The sequence below is a fragment of the Convolutriloba macropyga genome, chromosome 2 (assembly GCF_964194025.1).
Source record: "Convolutriloba macropyga chromosome 2, txConMacr16.3, whole genome shotgun sequence".
Lineage (NCBI taxonomy): Eukaryota > Metazoa > Xenacoelomorpha > Acoela > Convolutidae > Convolutriloba > Convolutriloba macropyga.
Genome location: NC_134469.1, coordinates 51575430 through 51595021, shown reverse-complemented (window position 1 = coordinate 51595021; position 19592 = coordinate 51575430). Strand labels below are relative to the sequence as shown.

General features: G+C 38.3%; 1 protein-coding gene across 1 annotated transcript in view; it reads right to left on the bottom strand.

Annotated features, from left to right (window-relative positions):
• The window catches only part of LOC142335338 (Golgi-associated plant pathogenesis-related protein 1-like), a 67947-nt gene extending 50731 nt beyond the window's left edge, over positions 1–17216 (bottom strand). Inside the window, exons 1-2 of the mRNA XM_075383789.1 lie at positions 16957–17216; positions 14043–14147 (exon numbers count right to left, since the gene is read on the bottom strand). Coding sequence (XP_075239904.1) covers positions 14043–14147; positions 16957–17137 — 286 coding nt within the window. The 5' untranslated portion in view covers positions 17138–17216. The remainder of the gene's footprint in view (positions 1–14042; positions 14148–16956) is intronic.
• Positions 17217–19592: the final 2376 nt, after the last annotated feature.

Below are 19592 nucleotides of genomic sequence, written 5' to 3'. Positions count from 1 at the left end.
AGAGCCAAAAAGTTTGATATTTTTATCATTTTTTTTTTGAAATGAAATAGTGAGATTGTTCAAAGGCCGTGAGCCAGCCTGCGGGCTGGCTTGCGGCTTTTTTTTTAACTCTTATAGATAGTACTCGGTTGCGTACCTCATTTTGGGCTAATAAAAATTTTCTGGTGTAATTCTAAGGTCGTCGAGAGACTGCTTTTGGGGTGAAATGAAATAATTTGTCTCTTCTTAATGACGTTTTTTTTCAAATTTATCTTAAGTTGTGTTGTTCTAAACCTAAGGAGCCACCGCTAAAGTGGGGAATAGATCTCTGGGAAGAAATGATGCGCCCGTTTTGACAGTCGCGGTTTACTTCTTTATCCAAGAGCCAAAAAGTTTGATGTTTTTATCATTTTTTTTAAACGAAATAGTGAGATTGTTCAAAGGCCGTGAGCCAGCCTGCGGGCTGGCTTGCGGCCTTTTTTTTAAACTTCTATAGATAGTACTCGGTTTCGTACGTCAGTTTGCTCTAATAAAAATTTTCTGGTGTAATTCTAAGGTCGTCGAGAGACTGCTTTTGGGGTGAAATGAATTAATTTGTCTCTTTTTAATGACGTTTTTTTTTTTCAAATTTATCTTAAGTTGTGTTGTTCTAAACCTAAGGAGCCACCGCTAAAGTGGGGAATAGATCTCTGGGAAGAAATGATGCGCCCGTTTTGACAGTCGCGGTTTACTTCTTTATCCAAGAGCCAAAAAGTTTGGAGTTTTTATCATTTTTTTTTAAACGAAATAGTGAGATTGTTCAAAGGCCGTGAGCCAGCCTGCGGACTGGCTTGCGGCCTTTTTTTTAACTCCTATAGATAGTACTCGGTTGCGTACGTCATTTTGCGCTAATAAAAATTTTCTGGTGTAATTCTAAGGTCGTCGAGAGACTGCTTTTGGGGTGAAATGAAATAATTTGTCTCTTCTTAATGACGTTTTTCTTTTAAATTTATCTTAAATTGTGTTGTTCTAAACCTAAGGAGCCACCGCTAAAGTGGGGAATAGATCTCTGGGAAGAAATGATGCGCCCTTTTTGACAGTCGCGGTTTACTTCTTTATCCAAGAGCCAAAAAGTTTGATGTTTTTATCATTTTTTTTTGAAACGAAATAGTGAGATTGTTCAAAGGCCGTGAGCCAGCCTGCGGGCTGGCTTGCTGCCTTTTTTAACTCCTATAGATAGTACTCGGTTGCGTACGTCAGTTTGCGCTAATAAAAATTTTCTGGTGTAATTCTAAGGTCGTCGAGAGACTGCTTTTGGGGTGAAATGAAATAATTTGTCTCTTCTTAATGACGTTTTTTTTTCAAATTTATCTTAAGTTGTGTTGTTCTAAACCTAAGGAGCCACCGCTAAAGTGGGGAATAGATCTCTGGGAAGAAATGATGCGCCCCTTTTGACAGTCGCGGTTTACTTCTTTATCCAAGAGCCAAAAAGTTTGATGTTTTTATCATTTTTTTTTGAAACGAAATAGTGAGATTGTTCAAAGGCCGTGAGCCAGCCTGCGGGCTGGCTTGCGGCCTTTTTTTTTAACTCCTATAGATAGTACTCGGTTGCGTACGTCATTTTGCGCTAATAAAAATTTTCTGGTGTAATTCTAAGGTCGTCGAGAGACTGCTTTTGGGGTGAAATGAAATAATTTGTCTCTTCTTAATGACGTTTTTTTTTAAAATTTATCTTAAGTTGTGTTGTTCTAAACCTAAGGAGCCACCGCTAAAGTGGGGAATAGATCTCTGAGAAGAAATGATGCGTCCGTTTTGACAGTCGCGGTTTACTTCTTTATCCAAGAGCCAAAAACTTTGATGTTTTTATCATTTTTTTTGAAACGAAATAGTGAGATTGTTCAAAGGCCGTGAGCCAGCCTGCGGGCTGGCTTGCGGCCTTTTTTTTAACTCCTATAGATAGTACTTGGTTGCGTACGTCATTTTGCACTAATAAAAATTTTCTGGTGTAATTCTAAGGTCGTCGAGAGACTGCTTTTGGGGTGAAATGAAATAATTTGTCTGTTCTTAATGACGTTTTTTTTCAAATTTATCTTAAGTTGTGTTGTTCTAAACCTAAGGAGCCACCGCTAAAGTGGGGAATAGATCTCTGGGAAGAAATGATGCGCCCCTTTTGACAGTCGCGGTTTACTTCTTTATCCAAGAGCCAAAAAGTTTGATGTTTTTATCATTTTTTTTTGAAACGAAATAGTGAGATTGTTCAAAGGCCGTGAGCCAGCCTGCGGGCTGGCTTGCGGCCTTTTTTTTTAACTCCTATAGATAGTACTCAGTTGCGTACGTCATTTTGCGCTAATAAAAATTTTCTGGTGTAATTCTAAGGTCGTCGAGAGACTGCTTTTGGGGTGAAATGAAATAATTTGTCTCTTCTTAATGACGTTTTTTTTTTAAATTTATCTTAAGTTGTGTTGTTCTAAACCTAAGGAGCCACCGCTAAAGTGGGGAATAGATCTCTGAGAAGAAATGATGCGTCCGTTTTGACAGTCGCGGTTTACTTCTTTATCCAAGAGCCAAAAACTTTGATGTTTTTATCATTTTTTTTGAAACGAAATAGTGAGATTGTTCAAAGGCCGTGAGCCAGCCTGCGGGCTGGCTTGCGGCCTTTTTTTTAACTCCTATAGATAGTACTCGGTTGCGTACGTCATTTTGCACTAATAAAAATTTTCTGGTGTAATTCTAAGGTCGTCGAGAGACTGCTTTTGGGGTGAAATGAAATAATTTGTCTGTTCTTAATGACGTTTTTTTCAAATTTATCTTAAGTTGTGTTGTTCTAAACCTAAGGAGCCACCGTTAAAGTGGGGAATAGATCTCTGGGAAGAAATGATGCGCCCGTTTTGACAGTCGCGGTTTACTTCTTTATCCAAGAGCCAAAAAGTTTGATGTTTTTATCATTTTTTTTTAAAACGAAATAGTGAGATTGTTCAAAGGCCGTGAGCCAGCCTGCGGGCTGGCTTGCGGCCTTTTTTTAAACTCCTATAGATAGTACTCGGTTGCGTACGTCATTTTCTTCCTGATGACTTTTATTTATCACTTTTAAATTTGCTTAACCCGGGGTTCTGGCGTCTGTGGTTTTTCACTGTAAATTAAAACGAAGTTCACAGTTCTGCAAAAAACTCCTATGTATCTTTTGTCTCTGGTGGTGATAAAGGCGTAGGTCAAGTTTGCGTTTTTTTTTCAATCACAATTTGCAAGAACTAGCGTCTATTCTGGTCTTCGATGTAGTATCTGAGTTTCGACCGATTGAGTCTAGCTGTGAAGTATGCAGTTAATATCAGGTCAAAAGATCTTCAACTATTTTGACTATCAGCCAGCAATCAATTTCTGAGAAACCTAAGCTATTTTTTTGTGCCCCTGGTTAACGTTTTCGAGCACGAATAGCTGAAATTTGAAAAAGCGCATTTGGAGATCTCTCTGAGTTTATTTTATTAATACTCCAGTTTTGCTTAATAGCTGTTCCGTGATTAAGTTTTTGTTTGTAATTGGATTGTTTGAAACTTAATTTTTAATTGATGGTCCCCAAAATTATAGTTGACAAATTTTCATGTTCAGTCAATATCTATTACTATTAAAACACTTGGCCCTGAGGTAAATAGAAGTCATTTGAGGGAAAATCTGACAACTTTTTTTCTAAATTAAAGTTTTGTACATTCAGTTCGTTACGTTAGAAAAAGTGAAGATATGTTTCTGATTTTGTAATAGTCCGTTATATTGCTTTTATATATTTTTCAGAAATTGTTGCTCTAATTGTCGTATATTTTTCAAATTTTGTTTGAAATGTCTTCAAGCAATACATATTGCCCCTTCTGCTTGGAGGAAATGGAAGAAAACTGTATTCTGCATGAAACGGGTTTGATTGTGCACGCTGCTTGTCCTGGTTGCATCAGAACTTGGCTGATTAATTACTAAAAACAGTTTCTAAGCAACGCGCCAAGCTGTCCCATATGTCGACAAGAAGTAGCTGTTGTCTACCAAAAGCCCTCTTTCGTGTTGTGTGAAAAATGCTTGGAGCTTGAGCCTAAATTTTTTGTTAATTTGAGTACTTTGACGTGTTATAATTGTGAAAAAAGTGAGAATTGAGTTCCAACACAAAGCAGTTCACGCAATGAAAAACAATGAACTGAGTTTTTGTTTAATAATTTGGTTGTCAATAATCCGATCTATCTGATGAAACTTACGATTATAAGTTTACAATTAGTTTTTTATTACTTCGTTTGCAATTTTGTCAATTGTTTGATTAAACTAGGATACGAGCAACGCCCTGGGCTGCTTTTCCCGAATGAAAGTGTTCTCTCTAAGCTGATTGTGGGGCTGGGAGACTATGCTTTCAATTCAAAAAGTGACAGCCGATTGTGTGGCTGTTCACTTTTTGAGTAATCAATAAGCCAATTGTGTGGCTTGATGAGGTTGATTTCTCCTGGTAGGTTCGTCGAGAGACTGCTTTTGGGGTGAAATGAAATAATTTCTCTTCTTAATGAAGTTTTTGTTTTTCAAATTTCTTTTTAGTTATGTTGTTCTAAACCTAAGGAGCCACCGTTAAAGTGGAAAACAGATCTCTGGGAAGAAATGATGCACCCGTTTTGACAATCGCGGTGTGCTTTTTGTGTACAAATGGTTTTATTTGTTTCTTCCTAATGACTTTTATTTATCACTTTTAATTTTGGTTAACCCGGGGTTCTGGCGTCTGTTGGTTTTTAACTGTAAATTAAAACGGAATTCCTTAAAATTTCCCGTTTTTTCCCCGGGAAATTTCCCTTAATTTGTAACGGGATTCCCTAAAATTTCCCGTTTTTCTTGGCGGGACCTGTTTTCTCCCTAAAAATCCCGTTTAGCTTCCCAATTTTTTCCCAGTGTTCCCATTGGGAAAAAATTGTGCCCCATTGTTCCCACTCGGAAAAAATGGGATCTTACAAATACTTACATAAACTTACAAATCCTGATTTTTCCCATTTTTTTCCCACTGGGAAAAATATTGGGAACAAAACGGGGAAAAAATGAGAACTTGCAAAAAATTTCGGGAAACTGCGCACCGGGTGCACAGACAACTTTAATAATTTCATGCGACCTTCCAAATATTTTTTATCAAAGTCTAGATTAGTGCCATATTTGAAAACCGATGTTTATTTGTAGCACATATGCAAAGTAAATGCGATATGAATCAAAAGAAACGGAAAAAGTTTTTAAAATGCTCGAAATTGTCCGCTTCAACTTGAATTTGCGCAAAACTATCACTTTCTGCTAATCACGATTCATTAGACAAGTAAAACCAAATTAGAAACTATACTGCAACTTTAGGTCCGTATCATTCCGTATCATAGGTGCATACCCATTCTGGATTATGCATAAAATTTCCAAGATTTAATTTCACAATATCGTTTGAGCAATATGGTTTAAACAACATTATTCGATAAACAACCCAAATTTTTAAAAAACCTAGACTTGTAGGCTAGACAAGTACTTATTAAAAGATTGTCCTGGACCGGTTAAAAGCATGAAAAAACTGCTTTTATCAGTCTATTAATACAAAAAGTTCTCTGGACTTTGCGTGATGTCCTCGACTTTGACTAAAACAACTGGAACTAAAAGAACTGTCCTCAATTTTTGAATGAAAAAAAACGTCTCCTGGAATCTGGCTGGGCAATGAAATGTCTTGGAAATATCTTGAAGTGTCTTGGAAATTGACTGGATCGATTTCAGTTGTTTGGGAAATTGGATAATCAACAATGTCCTTGACTTAGAATCTGCCAGTGTTGCAATTACCCTCCCCCCCCCAAGATAATAGGGAGGTATTGTGTTTAGGTGTAAAACGATACAAGAGTAGGGGTAATGGCTTGTAAAGGAAACAAGTTCCTTTATATTTTATCTCCCCCCACACCCTCATTTTCCTCCCCCCACCTACACTTTCGTCCTCCAAAACCCTTTCATTTCATGATTTTCATTCCCCCAACCTATTTTCGTTGAAGCTTTTTATATGTTGATTTTATTGAAGAAGTCAGAAGTGGTTGACGTTCACTTTCAATGTTATTTATAGTAAGGGATTTCCCGTTTTTGACCATAACTTGTGTGCCAATGGCGCGAATTATGATGTATTTATAGAGCTTGATTTGCTACCATAGTTGCGACTTTCAGAAATACAAATATTAATGAAAAGTTGTCTTGGTATGCAAGACTTAGGCCGAAGAGCATAAACATTTCTGGCGTATCCTAGGGTCAAAAAAGGACCTTTGAAACTTGCTCGACGCAGACTGGGGAATTTTTGATTTTATAGGGGGGAACTTAGACATTTGACACTTAGCACATTTTAAACTCTGGTTTTGATAACTTCACACTTTTTAATCAAAAACATCACAATCACAAATGATCCAACTGATTTTTAATCTGGCTGGCCCTAGAAGTGAAGACTGAGATGAGAGTTCTCCTGAAAAGGATGCTTGCGTGGGATGCCTAGTCACGACAGATGGGCTGGTCTTGCTTGCGGATTTGAATGTCTTCATTTCAAAGGCTGGATTTTAATAGGCGACTAGTTATCGTTGGATCAATATAGTATCTTTCCGCATTAGTTTTGAAAGGAGTAGGTCCTCCTCTAGGTGAAATTTAAAGCACCACCAACACACACATTAACTTAGGATTAGTTGCAAGGCCTGGTATGCCCTTGCTACCTTAAGGTTTATAGGAACGTGAAGTTATCCCCCCACCAGTGTCAGTAGACACACACAATAGTCGAAAGTTAACCACCACAGGTTAGGGTTCCTTCTGTCGCGCTCGAGAATCAAATAGGCAACCAGACAAACATCTAATTTATCTAAGTTTGTAAGAATTTCACTGATTAGTGGAAAAGTTTAACTCTATGCAACTTCTGATTAGCATCATATCTGTATCAAACATCACTTAGTTATAGCGACAAGCATAAACATAGCAATCAAACATTAAACAAAAGCATTAGCTAAGCACAGTAAGCAACAGCCTCATTTAAATAATAGGTTTAACATAACAAAAACTAGAATAGGGCTGTTACAAGGAAACATAGTGCAGTAACAGTGCAGTATAAACTTTGTAAAATAAGAAAAGTCTTCTAACACAATCAACATGCCAAACAAGTCCAAAGCATCATCAACAGCAAAGAACAGCCTCAAGCAACAACTTCAGCTGAAAGTGATAGAGTGGAACGCAGTAAAAGACCTCTTCGAAGAACAAAGCAATAGTAACGAAGGTCTAAGCATACTACGTGAAACTTTGGAACTTTTGAGGTCTCAAAAAGAGCAGTTGGACAGAAGTTGCAGTGAACTCATGAAGCTGCAGCTAACAAGTGAAGAGTTGACAACACTTGCTAATGAATCTGCTGAAAGAAACATAACCAAGCTGAAATGCAAACAGAGAACAAAAGCACACAGAACGGAGGCAAGTGACACTGAATCTGCTTTCAACACATCAGCAGCGCCTTCCCCTAATCTGCTGAGAAAACAGTACCCTTTACGCAATAGAGCAATGAAACAAATGAAACATCAGTTGGCAAGCCGCAACAATCAGGAAACAAACAAAGCTGACTCGTCCGACTCAGAAGACCCTGATAATTCTCAACCCGTTTTTAACATTGAAGAGAGAGGAAGGAACAGAGAATTTCTCACAGGGGTCTTGAGAATAGATGAGGGCTGGCAAAATTCAATTCGATCGAGAGAAGAGAACCATGTTCGAGGACAGAACCAACATGAGAGTGAGGATAGAGCTGGGCATTTGCAACAACCACTTTCTTTTCACATCAATAGCCAAGCTGGTCCTACCATGAGCCATAGGTACACACCACAAAATCAACAACCACTGAACAGTTGTACCGGGCATGAAGTACACTATAACAACGGCTCTAACAACAACCTATACAATGGCTTCCCGAGTTTCCCGAGTTCTCCACCAGACTGGATGCAACACCAGGCACTGATGATACAGAACACAATGAGTTTGCCCAAGATATCAATTGATAATTTCACAGGTGATCCTTTGAAATGGCACCAGTGGTTCAGCTTCTTCAAAGCGACCATTCACAACAACAGTGGCCTCTCAGCCGCTCAAAAAATGACATACCTCCAAAACTCTGTAACACATAAGGCAAGAGATTCCATAAGTGGATACTCATACAATGGGGACTACTACCATGAAGCTATCGCTGAACTGACCAGAAAGTTTGGCAAACCACAGCATATTGTCGCTGCATACCTAGATCAATTGGAGAAGTGGCCGAAACCCAGACTGGACGAACCAAACACTTTTGTGAGCATTTCATCCTTCTTGAGGAGACTGGTACAAACATTCAGGCTTCACAACTTTGAAGCTGACCTCAAGTCTTCAGCCGTCCTGAGAATGGCCAGAGAAAAACTGAACGCTACCATGATAATCAGATGGAATCAACACACAAGAAGCCAAGCCTTGCTGCAACCTAACCTTACCCACTTTGCTGATTGGATTGACTCCTACGCAGAGGCGTGTGAGGACATCTCCCCACAACGGAACCAGAGAACCAGAGTGAACAGTTCTTCTAGAAGGGGGCCACCAGATGTGTCATGTCAACTCTGCTCACAAAACCACAACCTTGGTCGATGTCCCGAATACTTGGAAAAAACAGTGTATGACCGACAGTGTTGTGTGAGAAGGTTCAATCTCTGCCCTAACTGTCTAAGAGGTCATGAAAAGGGTCTCTGTCAATCAAAAACAAGGTGCCTTGTGGACAGATGCAATGGCTTCCATCACTCAACACTCCATAGGACAGATGCAAGGCAGATGCAACAATATGCACAACCAAATGGGAACTGGAACCAAAACTCACAAAATAACTTCAGACCCCAAACCAACCAAAACCAGTCAAACTATGGACGTAACTTTAACAATGAAAACCAAAGGCAGCAGACGAGTTCAAACTACAACCAACAGAGTGGAACTCAAAACAGACATGGTGGATCTAACAGCAGTACTTCACATAGGGGCAACTGGAACAAAAATGGTTTTCACCCTCAGCCGATGAACACGCAGAACGACAACAACAACAGACAGCAGAGTAGCAATCAACGCACTGTGGCTCAGCAGCAGGCAACTACTCCGCAACGAAACTACACCTGCAGCAACCAGCAGGAGACTTCTTGGATCAGACCGCAGATTCAGTTGCAGGCAATACCAGTAACACTTTTCAACAGAGATCTTTGCATTGAAACCTACGCATTGCTGGACAGTGGCAGTGACAATACTCAAATAACACAGAAGGTTGCTGATGCACTTCAAGTTCAACAACCAAAAGACATAACCCTACCACTAGCTTCACTTCATGGTGAACACTCAGTCAAAACAGCAGATGTCATGATCGGCATAGGAGCTTTGTACAGCAGTTGTCCTGTGATCAGAATCCCTGTGTACGCAACAGCAATGGACGAGTTTCGCATGCCAAGAGTTCAAATTGAAATGTTGAATGAGATCTGCAGAGACCATTCTCACCTCCAGAGCATAAGATTTCCAACAATCAGGGACAACCGGATCGGAATACTAATTGGAGCAGACGCATTCACAGCAACAGTTCCCAGACAGTTCACAACGGGACCCACTGGTACACCATACGGAGTCAACACTCTGCTTGGCTGGACACTGACAGGGCCCATTCCTCAGAGTTACACACAGAAGAGGGTCGGACAGTCAAACAGCACAAACATAACACTTTTCAATCATATCAAGAGACGGCAAGACGATCCAGATGAAGATCTTCTCCAGCTCTTCTGGACAATTGAAGGAGTGAACTTCAATCAGTGTTCTTCAAAGGGACAGTCTTCAAATGACAAGGAGGCGGTTTCCATCCTCAATGATACCATAAGACACATTCGTGACAGATACCAGATTGGACTTCCATGGAAGAAAGACATCACACTACCTAACAACTACTTCATGGCCAAAGTTCAGTGGCACGCTCTGCAGCAGAGGTTGGAGAGGGACACAAACTTGAGAGACCGCTATGAGGAAACAATCAAAAAAGATTTGGATAAAAACTACATCACAACTGCAGACCCCAGTTGCAGACACTCTGTCTGGTACCTTCCCCATCACCCAGTGATCAACAAACAGAAACCATACAAAATCCACAGAGTCACAAACGCTGCTTCCAAATATAAAGGACTCTCACTCAATGATGCATTGCTGACAGGGCCGGATCTACTCTGCAACCTGCATGGCCTTCTTCTCCGCTTCAGACAGTACTCAGTGGCAATCACAGCGGACATCGAGGCAATGTTCATGCAGATTGGCATCCAACCAAAAGACCAAGACTATCTCCGTTTTCTCTGGACAGAGGATGGCAATGAAAAGATCTTCAAATACAATCGACTCATTTTTGGGCCACATGCTCACCTTCTTGTGCGATATTTGTTCTGCAGAAGTGTGCAAATGACCACAAACAAGAACATCCAGAGGCCTACACATCAATCATGCAGCAGTTCTACAATGGATGATTCCATGCAGACCTACCCTTCTGAAGAGGAGGCCCGCAGAAGTGCAGAGGAGATCAAAACTGTTTTACATACAGGAGGATTCAATCTGACGAAGTTCTTGAGCAACAGACCAGCCGCATTAGAAAACCTACTGGAAGAAGACAAGGCGGAAATGAAAGCCCAAAGAATCCTTGGTCAGACGTGGGACCCAAAAACTGACAAGTTGATGTTTGCAAAACCGAAGTTTCTCTACACAGGACAACAGATGACCCAAAGAAAGGTTCTTTCAATGGCAGCTTCTCTGTTTGATCCAATCGGACTGATATCACCCTTTGCCATCAGAATTAGATGCAGCCTCCAAAGAATCATTAAAGAGGGAAGAAACTGGGATCAACCTGTGTCAGAATGCTACCAACAGGAACTACAGGAGTGGATGGATGAGTTCGACAACATGACTCCAATTGAAATTCCCAGATGCTTGATTCCCAGCACCAATGGAACCCATCAACTTCACACGTTCACTGATGCCTCAATGAGTGCAATTGCTGCCATAGTTTATGTGAGGACAACGAACGCCGATGGATCTTCCACATCCCGATATGTGATTAGTAAAACAAAAGTGGCACCGATCAAGCAGTTGAGCATTCCAAAACTGGAGTTGGAAGCTGCAACACTTGGAGCAGAGCTAGCTGGGTTCTGTGAGAGCGAGATGACAACTACAATAAGTTCAAAACACTTTTGGACAGACAGCACCGCTACACTTGGTTGGATCCAATCCAAGCAAAGACAGAAAATGTACATTGCCAACAGATTAACCAAAATTCACGAGAATTCCAACCAAGAGAATTGGAGACACATCCCTGGAAAGATGAATCCCGCTGACCATGGAACACGAGGCCTCACCCCATCAGACCAAAGCTGTGGCTCTAACCACCGGACTTTCTGAGCAAACCTCAAGACTCTTGGATTTTTGCCGAGGACAGTGATCCCCACATATGCGCCACACAAGCGACACAACTTCAGACGCCGGTCATTGAGGTTGACAAATTTTCAACATGGAGTCGACTGCTCAACTCTACTAGAATGGTGTTCCAGGCAATAAGACGCTTCAGGGCAAAAGTTCGAACTAGAAGACAAAACGAATCACCTGAGAAATCCAACACTAACACTTTTGCATCAGATGAGAACAGGGCAAGGAACTACCTCATCAAAATGTCCCAAAACGAGTTGTTCTCAGGAACAATTTCTGCACTGTTGAAGGGAGGCAATCTTGAGAAAGGAGACAAGCTGATGCCCTTCACACACTTTCTAGATGAAGACAGACTCTTGAGGGTAGGAGGAAGACTCAACAAGGCACCTCTAACCTACAATGCAAAACATCCGCTTCTTCTCCATAGCAGGAGCAAAATTGCAAGACTGTTGATTGAAAAGGCGCACCATGACTGTGGCCATCAGGGTGTGGAACATGTGAAGGCTCACCTGCAACAGACTTTCTTGATGATTGGATTGAGAAAAGTGCTGCGAAGTCTGGGGAAATACTGTTTCATTTGCAGACGATGGAGGGCAGACAATGTGAGACCTAAGATGGCTGATCTTCCTGAATTCAGATTTCCAGATGCAAACAAGCAGTACCCTTTCGTCAACACAGGAATGGACATGTTTGGACCTTTCTACATTGAGGACAAGAGAGAGGGCACCCAGATGCACTACGTCTGCTTGTTCACATGCCTGGTCACCAGAGCTGTCCACCTAGAAGTATGCCATGACCTCTCAACTGATTGTCTTCTCATGACAATCCGCAGATTTGTCTCACGACGTGGATACCCTGACCTCATTGTGAGTGACAATGGCAAAAACTTCATTGGAGCCAACCAAGCAATGAAGTTAAAGTTCCAGAGAAGCTACAAGCCAGACAATGAGTACATCAGACTGCAATTGGCTCAACAGAACATTCAGTGGACTTTCAACCCTCCATTGGCACCACACTTCGGAGGAGTCTGGGAGAGGCTGATACAGACCGCGAAGAGGAGTCTACTAATAGTGCTGGGCAGTCGGAAACTAGCACTCTCAGTTTTCCAGACAGTTGTGGCAGAGGCCGAGGCAGTTTTGAACTCCAGGCCACTAACTCATGTGGGCTGCAGCATCTCAGATGAGGGACCACTTACTCCGAATCACTTCCTCCTTCGCCGACCTCACATGTGTTTGAAACCTCTTGTGAACAGCAACCAGCGGTTCTCCACTAAGGACTTCAAGTTGACGCAGACACTACTTGATCACTACTGGAGCAGGTTGCTGAAGGAATATGTTCCTGAGCTCAACAAGAGAACGAAGTGGCAAAGATCACATGATGAGCTGGATGAAGGTGACATTGTGTGGGTGCTCAAGGAGTTCACACCCTGAGGCATCTGGCCTCTTGGGAAGATTGTGAAAGCACACAGAGGTTCAGACGGGATAGCCAGGAGTTTCGACATCCAGACGGCTACAGGAATGGTACAAAGACCAGCAGTAACCCTAAGCCGTGTGTTCCCACAATCGTCAGGTGCGCCGGAGGGTCACTGAAACAAGTTCATCGGAACACACACACTCACACACACACACACACAAAACTCATTGTCGGAATGAAAACTTTTTGCTTTATTGTGTTTACATTTTCATCAAATGCTTGCTTTTGTTGCCGGGAGTGTAAAGGAACCAAGTTCCTTTATATTTTATCTCCCCCACACCCTCATTTTCCTCCCCCCCCACCTACACTTTCGTCCTCCAAAACCCTTTCATTTCATGATTTTCATTCCCCCAACCTATTTTCGTTGAAGCTTTTTATATGTTGATTTTATTGAAGAAGTCAGAAGTGGTTGACGTTCACTTTCAATATTATTTATAGTAAGGGATTTCCCGTTTTTGACCATAACTTGTGTGCCAATGGCGCGAATTATGATGTATTTATAGAGCTTGATTTGCTACCATAGTTGCGACTTTCAGAAATACAAATATTAATGAAAAGTTGTCTTGGTATGCAAGACTTAGGCCGAAGAGCATAAACATGGCTTATGAGAAGAATTTGGCTGGACACATGAAAAGACAGTGCTCCACTAAAATTGTATACGAAAAAAGTTTTGCTGGACTTATGAATTAGCTAGCCTTCAGTTTAACTATTAGCCTCAACCGTCTCGGCTAATTTAATTTTATGTTTACCCCCTCCCCCCGTCCCCTACTTGTATTATTAGGTCCTTATTTAAATAAATTCCAGATCTATAGACTAGGGAGAATATAACAGATTCTCACAAGACGTTGTAAAATATTACAAAATTCTTACAAGGCCCTGCAAGATTTACGTTTTCTTACAGACTTGGCGGGCATCACTGTTTGGTACCATTTTGAAAAAAGTGCAAAATTCATGTGAAAATTGGGTTAATCGTTCAAAATTTAACAAGTATTTTGCAAAATTAACTCTCTAGCAATATCTCACAAGAAAAATTTTTTTCAATACAAAATTAATTCTTATCTCGATTCGGAAACATAATATCGACGCACTCCATTGAAAAGCTAATAATTTTGTCGAATATTTAAACAGATGGATACCTGATGCGCTTCCATGTTTGATCACTGCCAAATTCTCTCCATACTTGCCAGTTAGTGGAGATTGCATTAATTTGCATCCATGCCCGGCCAACATTTTAGCGAACTGTTATCAGTATCAATTACTTCCATCAATATCACACAGAGTCTGTTTTGCTCTACGTCTTCAAATATGTCAAAACTGTTTACGATTTAATATAGAGATAATTGTTTCAGAAAATAGACTAACATTTTAAATAATTCAATTAAATAATGTATGTACACACAGATAATGTATATAGATCTTATTTATCATTTATTATATATCTATATCTATATATATCTGTATACATTTATTATATATTTATATCTATATACATTATCTGTGTGTACATACATTATATATAAGTATAAATATACATTATCTGTGTGTGTGTGCGTTTTTGTGTATGTATGTATGTATGTATGTATGTATGTATGTATGTATGTATGTATGTATGTATGTATGTATGTATGTATGTATGTATGTATGTATGTAATGTATGTATGTATGTATGTATGTATGTATGTATGTATGTATGTATGTATGTATGTATGTATGTATTGTATGTATGTATGTATGTATGTATGTATGTATGTATGTATGTATGTATGTATGTATGTATGTATGTATGTATGTATGTATGTATGTATGTATGTATGTATGTATGTATGTATGTATGTATGTATGTATGTATGTATGTATGTATGTATGTATGTATGTATGTTATGTATGTATGTATGTATGTATGTATGTATGTATGTATGTATGTTATGTATGTATGTATGTATGTATGTATGTATGTATGTATGTATGTATGTATGTATGTATGTATGTATGTATGTATGTATGTATGTATGTATGTATGTATGTATGTATGTATGTATGTATGTATGTATGTATGTATGTATGTATGTATGTATGTATGTATGTATGTATGTATGTATGTATGTATGTATGTATGTATGTATGTATGTATGTATGTATGTATGTATGTATGTATGTATGTATGTATGTATGTATGTTGTATGTATGTATGTATGTATGTATGTATGTATGTATGTATGTATGTATGTATGTATGTATGTATGTATGTATGTATGTATGTATGTATGTATGTATGTATGTATGTATGTATGTATGTATGTATGTATGTATGTATGTATGTATGTATGTATGTATGTATGTATGTATGTATGTATGTATGTATGTATGTATGTATGTATGTATGTATGTATGTATGTATGTATGTATGTATGTATGTATGTATGTATGTATGTATGTATGTATGTATGTATGTATGTATGTATGTATGTATGTATGTATGTATGTATGTATGTATGTATGTATGTATGTATGTATGTATGTATGTATGTATGTATGTATGTATGTATGTATGTATGTATGTATGTATGTATGTATGTATGTATGTATGTATGTATGTATGTATGTATGTATGTATGTATGTATGTATGTATGTATGTATGTATGTATGTATGTATGTATGTATGTATGTATGTATGTATGTATGTATGTATGTATGTATGTATGTATGTATGTATGTATGTATGTATGTATGTATGTATGTATGTATGTATGTATGTATGTATGTATGTATGTATGTATGTATGTATGTATGTATGTATGTATGTATGTATGTATGTATGTATGTATGTATGTATGTATTGTATGTATGTATGTATGTATGTATGTATGTATGTATGTATGTATGTATGTATGTATGTATGTATGTATGTATGTATGTATGTATGTATGTATGTATGTATGTATGTATGTATGTATGTATGTATGTATGTATGTATGTATGTATGTATGTATGTATGTATGTATGTATGTATGTATGTATGTATGTATGTATGTATGTATGTATGTATGTATGTATGTATGTATGTATGTATGTATGTATGTATGTATGTATGTATGTATGTATGTATGTATGTATGTATGTATGTATGTATGTATGTATGTATGTATGTATGTATGTATGTATGTATGTATGTATGTATGTATGTATGTATGTATGTATGTATGTATGTATGTATGTATGTATGTATGTATGTATGTATGTATGTATGTATGTATATTTGTATGTATGCAAGTTGGAATTTGTTGCTTGATTAGATTGCACATTTTTTAAGAGTCACGGAGCAACTGTTGGGCTATTATAGATGGTTCTGTAATTTTTGCCCCCCCCCCCCAGGCGCACATAGCAACGCATGATTTCTAAGTATACGGGCAAAAACACTGTGTGGAGTGAAACATGAAAAAACCCCAACTTTTCAACACGAAAAAGCTCAATCTCAGGCTATCAACAACAAGTTGTTAATATAAGATAAAATTGCCGAGTTCGCCGCTTACTTATTTTTTCAAAGAACCATTTTTCACTTAAAAAAATGACTGGAATTTTTCTTATGAGAGCAAGACGATGAAAAAACAAAAACGACGGCTGCCAATAAGCTTCCTTGATATTTGTATTGAGAAGTACAAAAGTTTAATCTCTTGATAATTAGAAACTGGTGATCCGTAGCATGGGCCAATTGTTAATCAACTCAGTGAAACGAAACCTGAACTCTCTTAGTCATATCCTCTTGGAAATTTAAACTTTGGTCAAGATATGATCGAATTTCTAAGATCTTTGCTCGTGTGTCAAGAAGTTCAATATTTTACCGAGATCTCATTAAGACATGTCAAGATCTATCATGAAGTGTTCGCTTAACCAGATCTTGCTCCGGCATCTCAAGCTGACAACAAAGCCAAGATCTTGCATGCCTTAACATAATGCCTCAAATTTTGTTTCACTGTGAAGTCAATTTTTATGATCAGTTGGGTAGAAATTTCGGCTTAAAAAAGTTATATTATGGAAATAAATGGATTCCTTTTGTGCTCCGCTTGCCAACTTTTTGCTCCATTTGAGTTTCTTGAGTCCTGCATTTTTCCTGTGTTCATTGTGTCCTTTGAGAGACAAAGACTTGACGCCACACTCTCCTTGTTGAATTTGTACAAACATCACCACAAGTGAACATCCGATGAGGAATGTTAATGATTGTGGGACATACATGTTTGTGTTAATTTTCAAAAGCTCCTACCTCAATCAAAGTATCCTTCAAAAATGAGTCAATCTGTTCAAGAATTTCATTTAGCAAAATTGAGGGAAATGATTCCTAGTGATACGCAGAAGTCATTGTAGAATCTTCTGATCAGCGAGATAAAAGTCGATTTGACTCCCAATCTGTTGACGCGTTTTAAAATTCGAAATATATTATCAATACATGTTGTTGCGAACCTGCCAAAAAATTTGTAAGATTGAATGGTGTTGGGAAAATTAATGTTTATTAACAACATTTGGAAAAATAATTAAAATCAGTGACTGTCTTCAAATGAGAATGTAAATTGCAATCTTTTTCCATCCTTCTGAGAACTTTGAAGCTATTTGTGAGCTCAGATTTTCACACTGTCATTTGCAGCGTTAATTAATTTTTTCAGTTTATTAGTTTTTTTCTGATCAGACTCACTCGAGCACACTCACGCTACTTCTGCGCTCTAAATTTAACGGTGGGATTGAGTCCCGATCGCATTTGAGTCTGATCAGAGACGATTTAGCGCGCATTTGAGTGTGATCAGAAACCATTTCACGGGCAGTTGCGTCTAATTATAAGGTTTTCATGCGCCTTTGTGTCTAATTAGAAACAATTGCATTCATATGTGTCTGATCAGAACTCATTTCAATCACAGACTTTTTGCACAGTTTTTTCTAAATGTTTGACAAAGAGATATTCAACAATACTGCAGCATTCTCATAACAGTTCATTTAGAGTATGAGGACCCTCATCAGAACTAATGGGGCAGCCGGTAGCAATTTGCGGTCCCCTTTACAAGTAATTTTAAAGAACAAAAAAGTGTTTTAATGAAAAAATGCCGACAAAATGTCAGCTATCGACTCAATAACATACAATAGTGGCATAAAAAACAAACGACTGCTTCAAAACTTTCTTTCTTTTATTATTAACACTCGTTATTAGGAGGACTAAACCTGCAGCCAAACCTTAAAACATTGATAAAACTGAGTTTTTAATACTCATTTTTTTCTGACCTTCTGTATGGTTTTCCGTGCGTGGTGTTGTCCAAACGTGAAATTCTGCTTGTCGAAAATTGCAAAAGAAAGCAGTGACATGGATTACAGACAACAAAGAAACAAGTTGTATAAACTAATTATGACAACTGAATATTCTCTCACTCCCGCTGTTTTATCAACTGAATGACATTTTGATACTCATAAAGTTAGCTGCTCAAAGCAAAAAATGCGAATTTGTACTGTAGGATGTTCAATACGACCATGAGCGACTGCCGAAAACTTTCAATATGTCGAAGAAACGCGCAGAAACAGCTAGAAAAAAATTTATTGAAAACATAGATTCACCAATTGGTTGGGTAAGTGAAGAGATACGAGCAAGAAAATTGAATTGAAAAACCGCATTTTTTGCACAATGTAGAATGAAAAATTTTCAGAAAAAAGCCGCACTTTGTAAATTATTTGTGGTTGCAAATTTTTCAGAAACAACTGTCATTAGTCTAACCATGACAACAGGGACAATGTTCCTACTGCTGCGGCTGCAAATTATCTACGACAACTACAACAAAAACAACTTCAGTTTGATAGAGATCAATCGGAAGGCATTTCAGTCAGATCAAAGATTTAGAGCGCAGTAGAATCTGATCAGATACGGTTTAGATAAGGTGCAGTCGACCGTAGGGTCATTTGGTCTGCTACGGCCTCATTTTGGTTGTACCAAGTTTGTGATCATGGCAAATTACAACCTGGATATTTCAATCTTTGGAACCAACAGTAACAAAATTCATGACGAATACAAAAAGCAACAGATGAGTTCCTCAATAACATTTTAAGAAAATCAGAAGATTTTATTGCCAGGAACAAGAGTTGCTTCAAAATGTTTGCTTTCTATGCGAAAGTTTCTCAAAATTTAGTTGCATCATGGCATGTTGGCTAAAAATATTTATACATATCACACGAAAATTCGCTCGGCATAGACTACAAATATGCCGTTCTTAAGGCTAATACAAATGTGGGCGAAAAAAAACAGAATGAAAACCTTTTTTTGTAACAACAATTAAAAGTCTGCGTGAAAATAACAATACGGATGACAACATTTTCACTGACGTTCACCATTTAAGTCTTAAATGTTTGCCAGGAAACTGAATTGTTCCTATGGCTTCTGAGAAAAAAATCATCCAATATTTAAACATTGAAGGTCTCATACAAAACCAAAAATGCTTATGTTTTAACTTTTTTAAATCATTGCATAAATTGAATGTTTCAAAAAATCAGTTTTACTTTTTAAAGCTTTATTAAATTCAAATGCTGTTATTTCGGTCCTCTGGTTTCAAAGTGACCACTGTCATACCACCAACATCCAACAAATGCCTAACCTAGCTATCATATCCACCTAGTATCCCATATCCCTATATCCCACCTAGTTTCAGCGGCAAAAATGTGG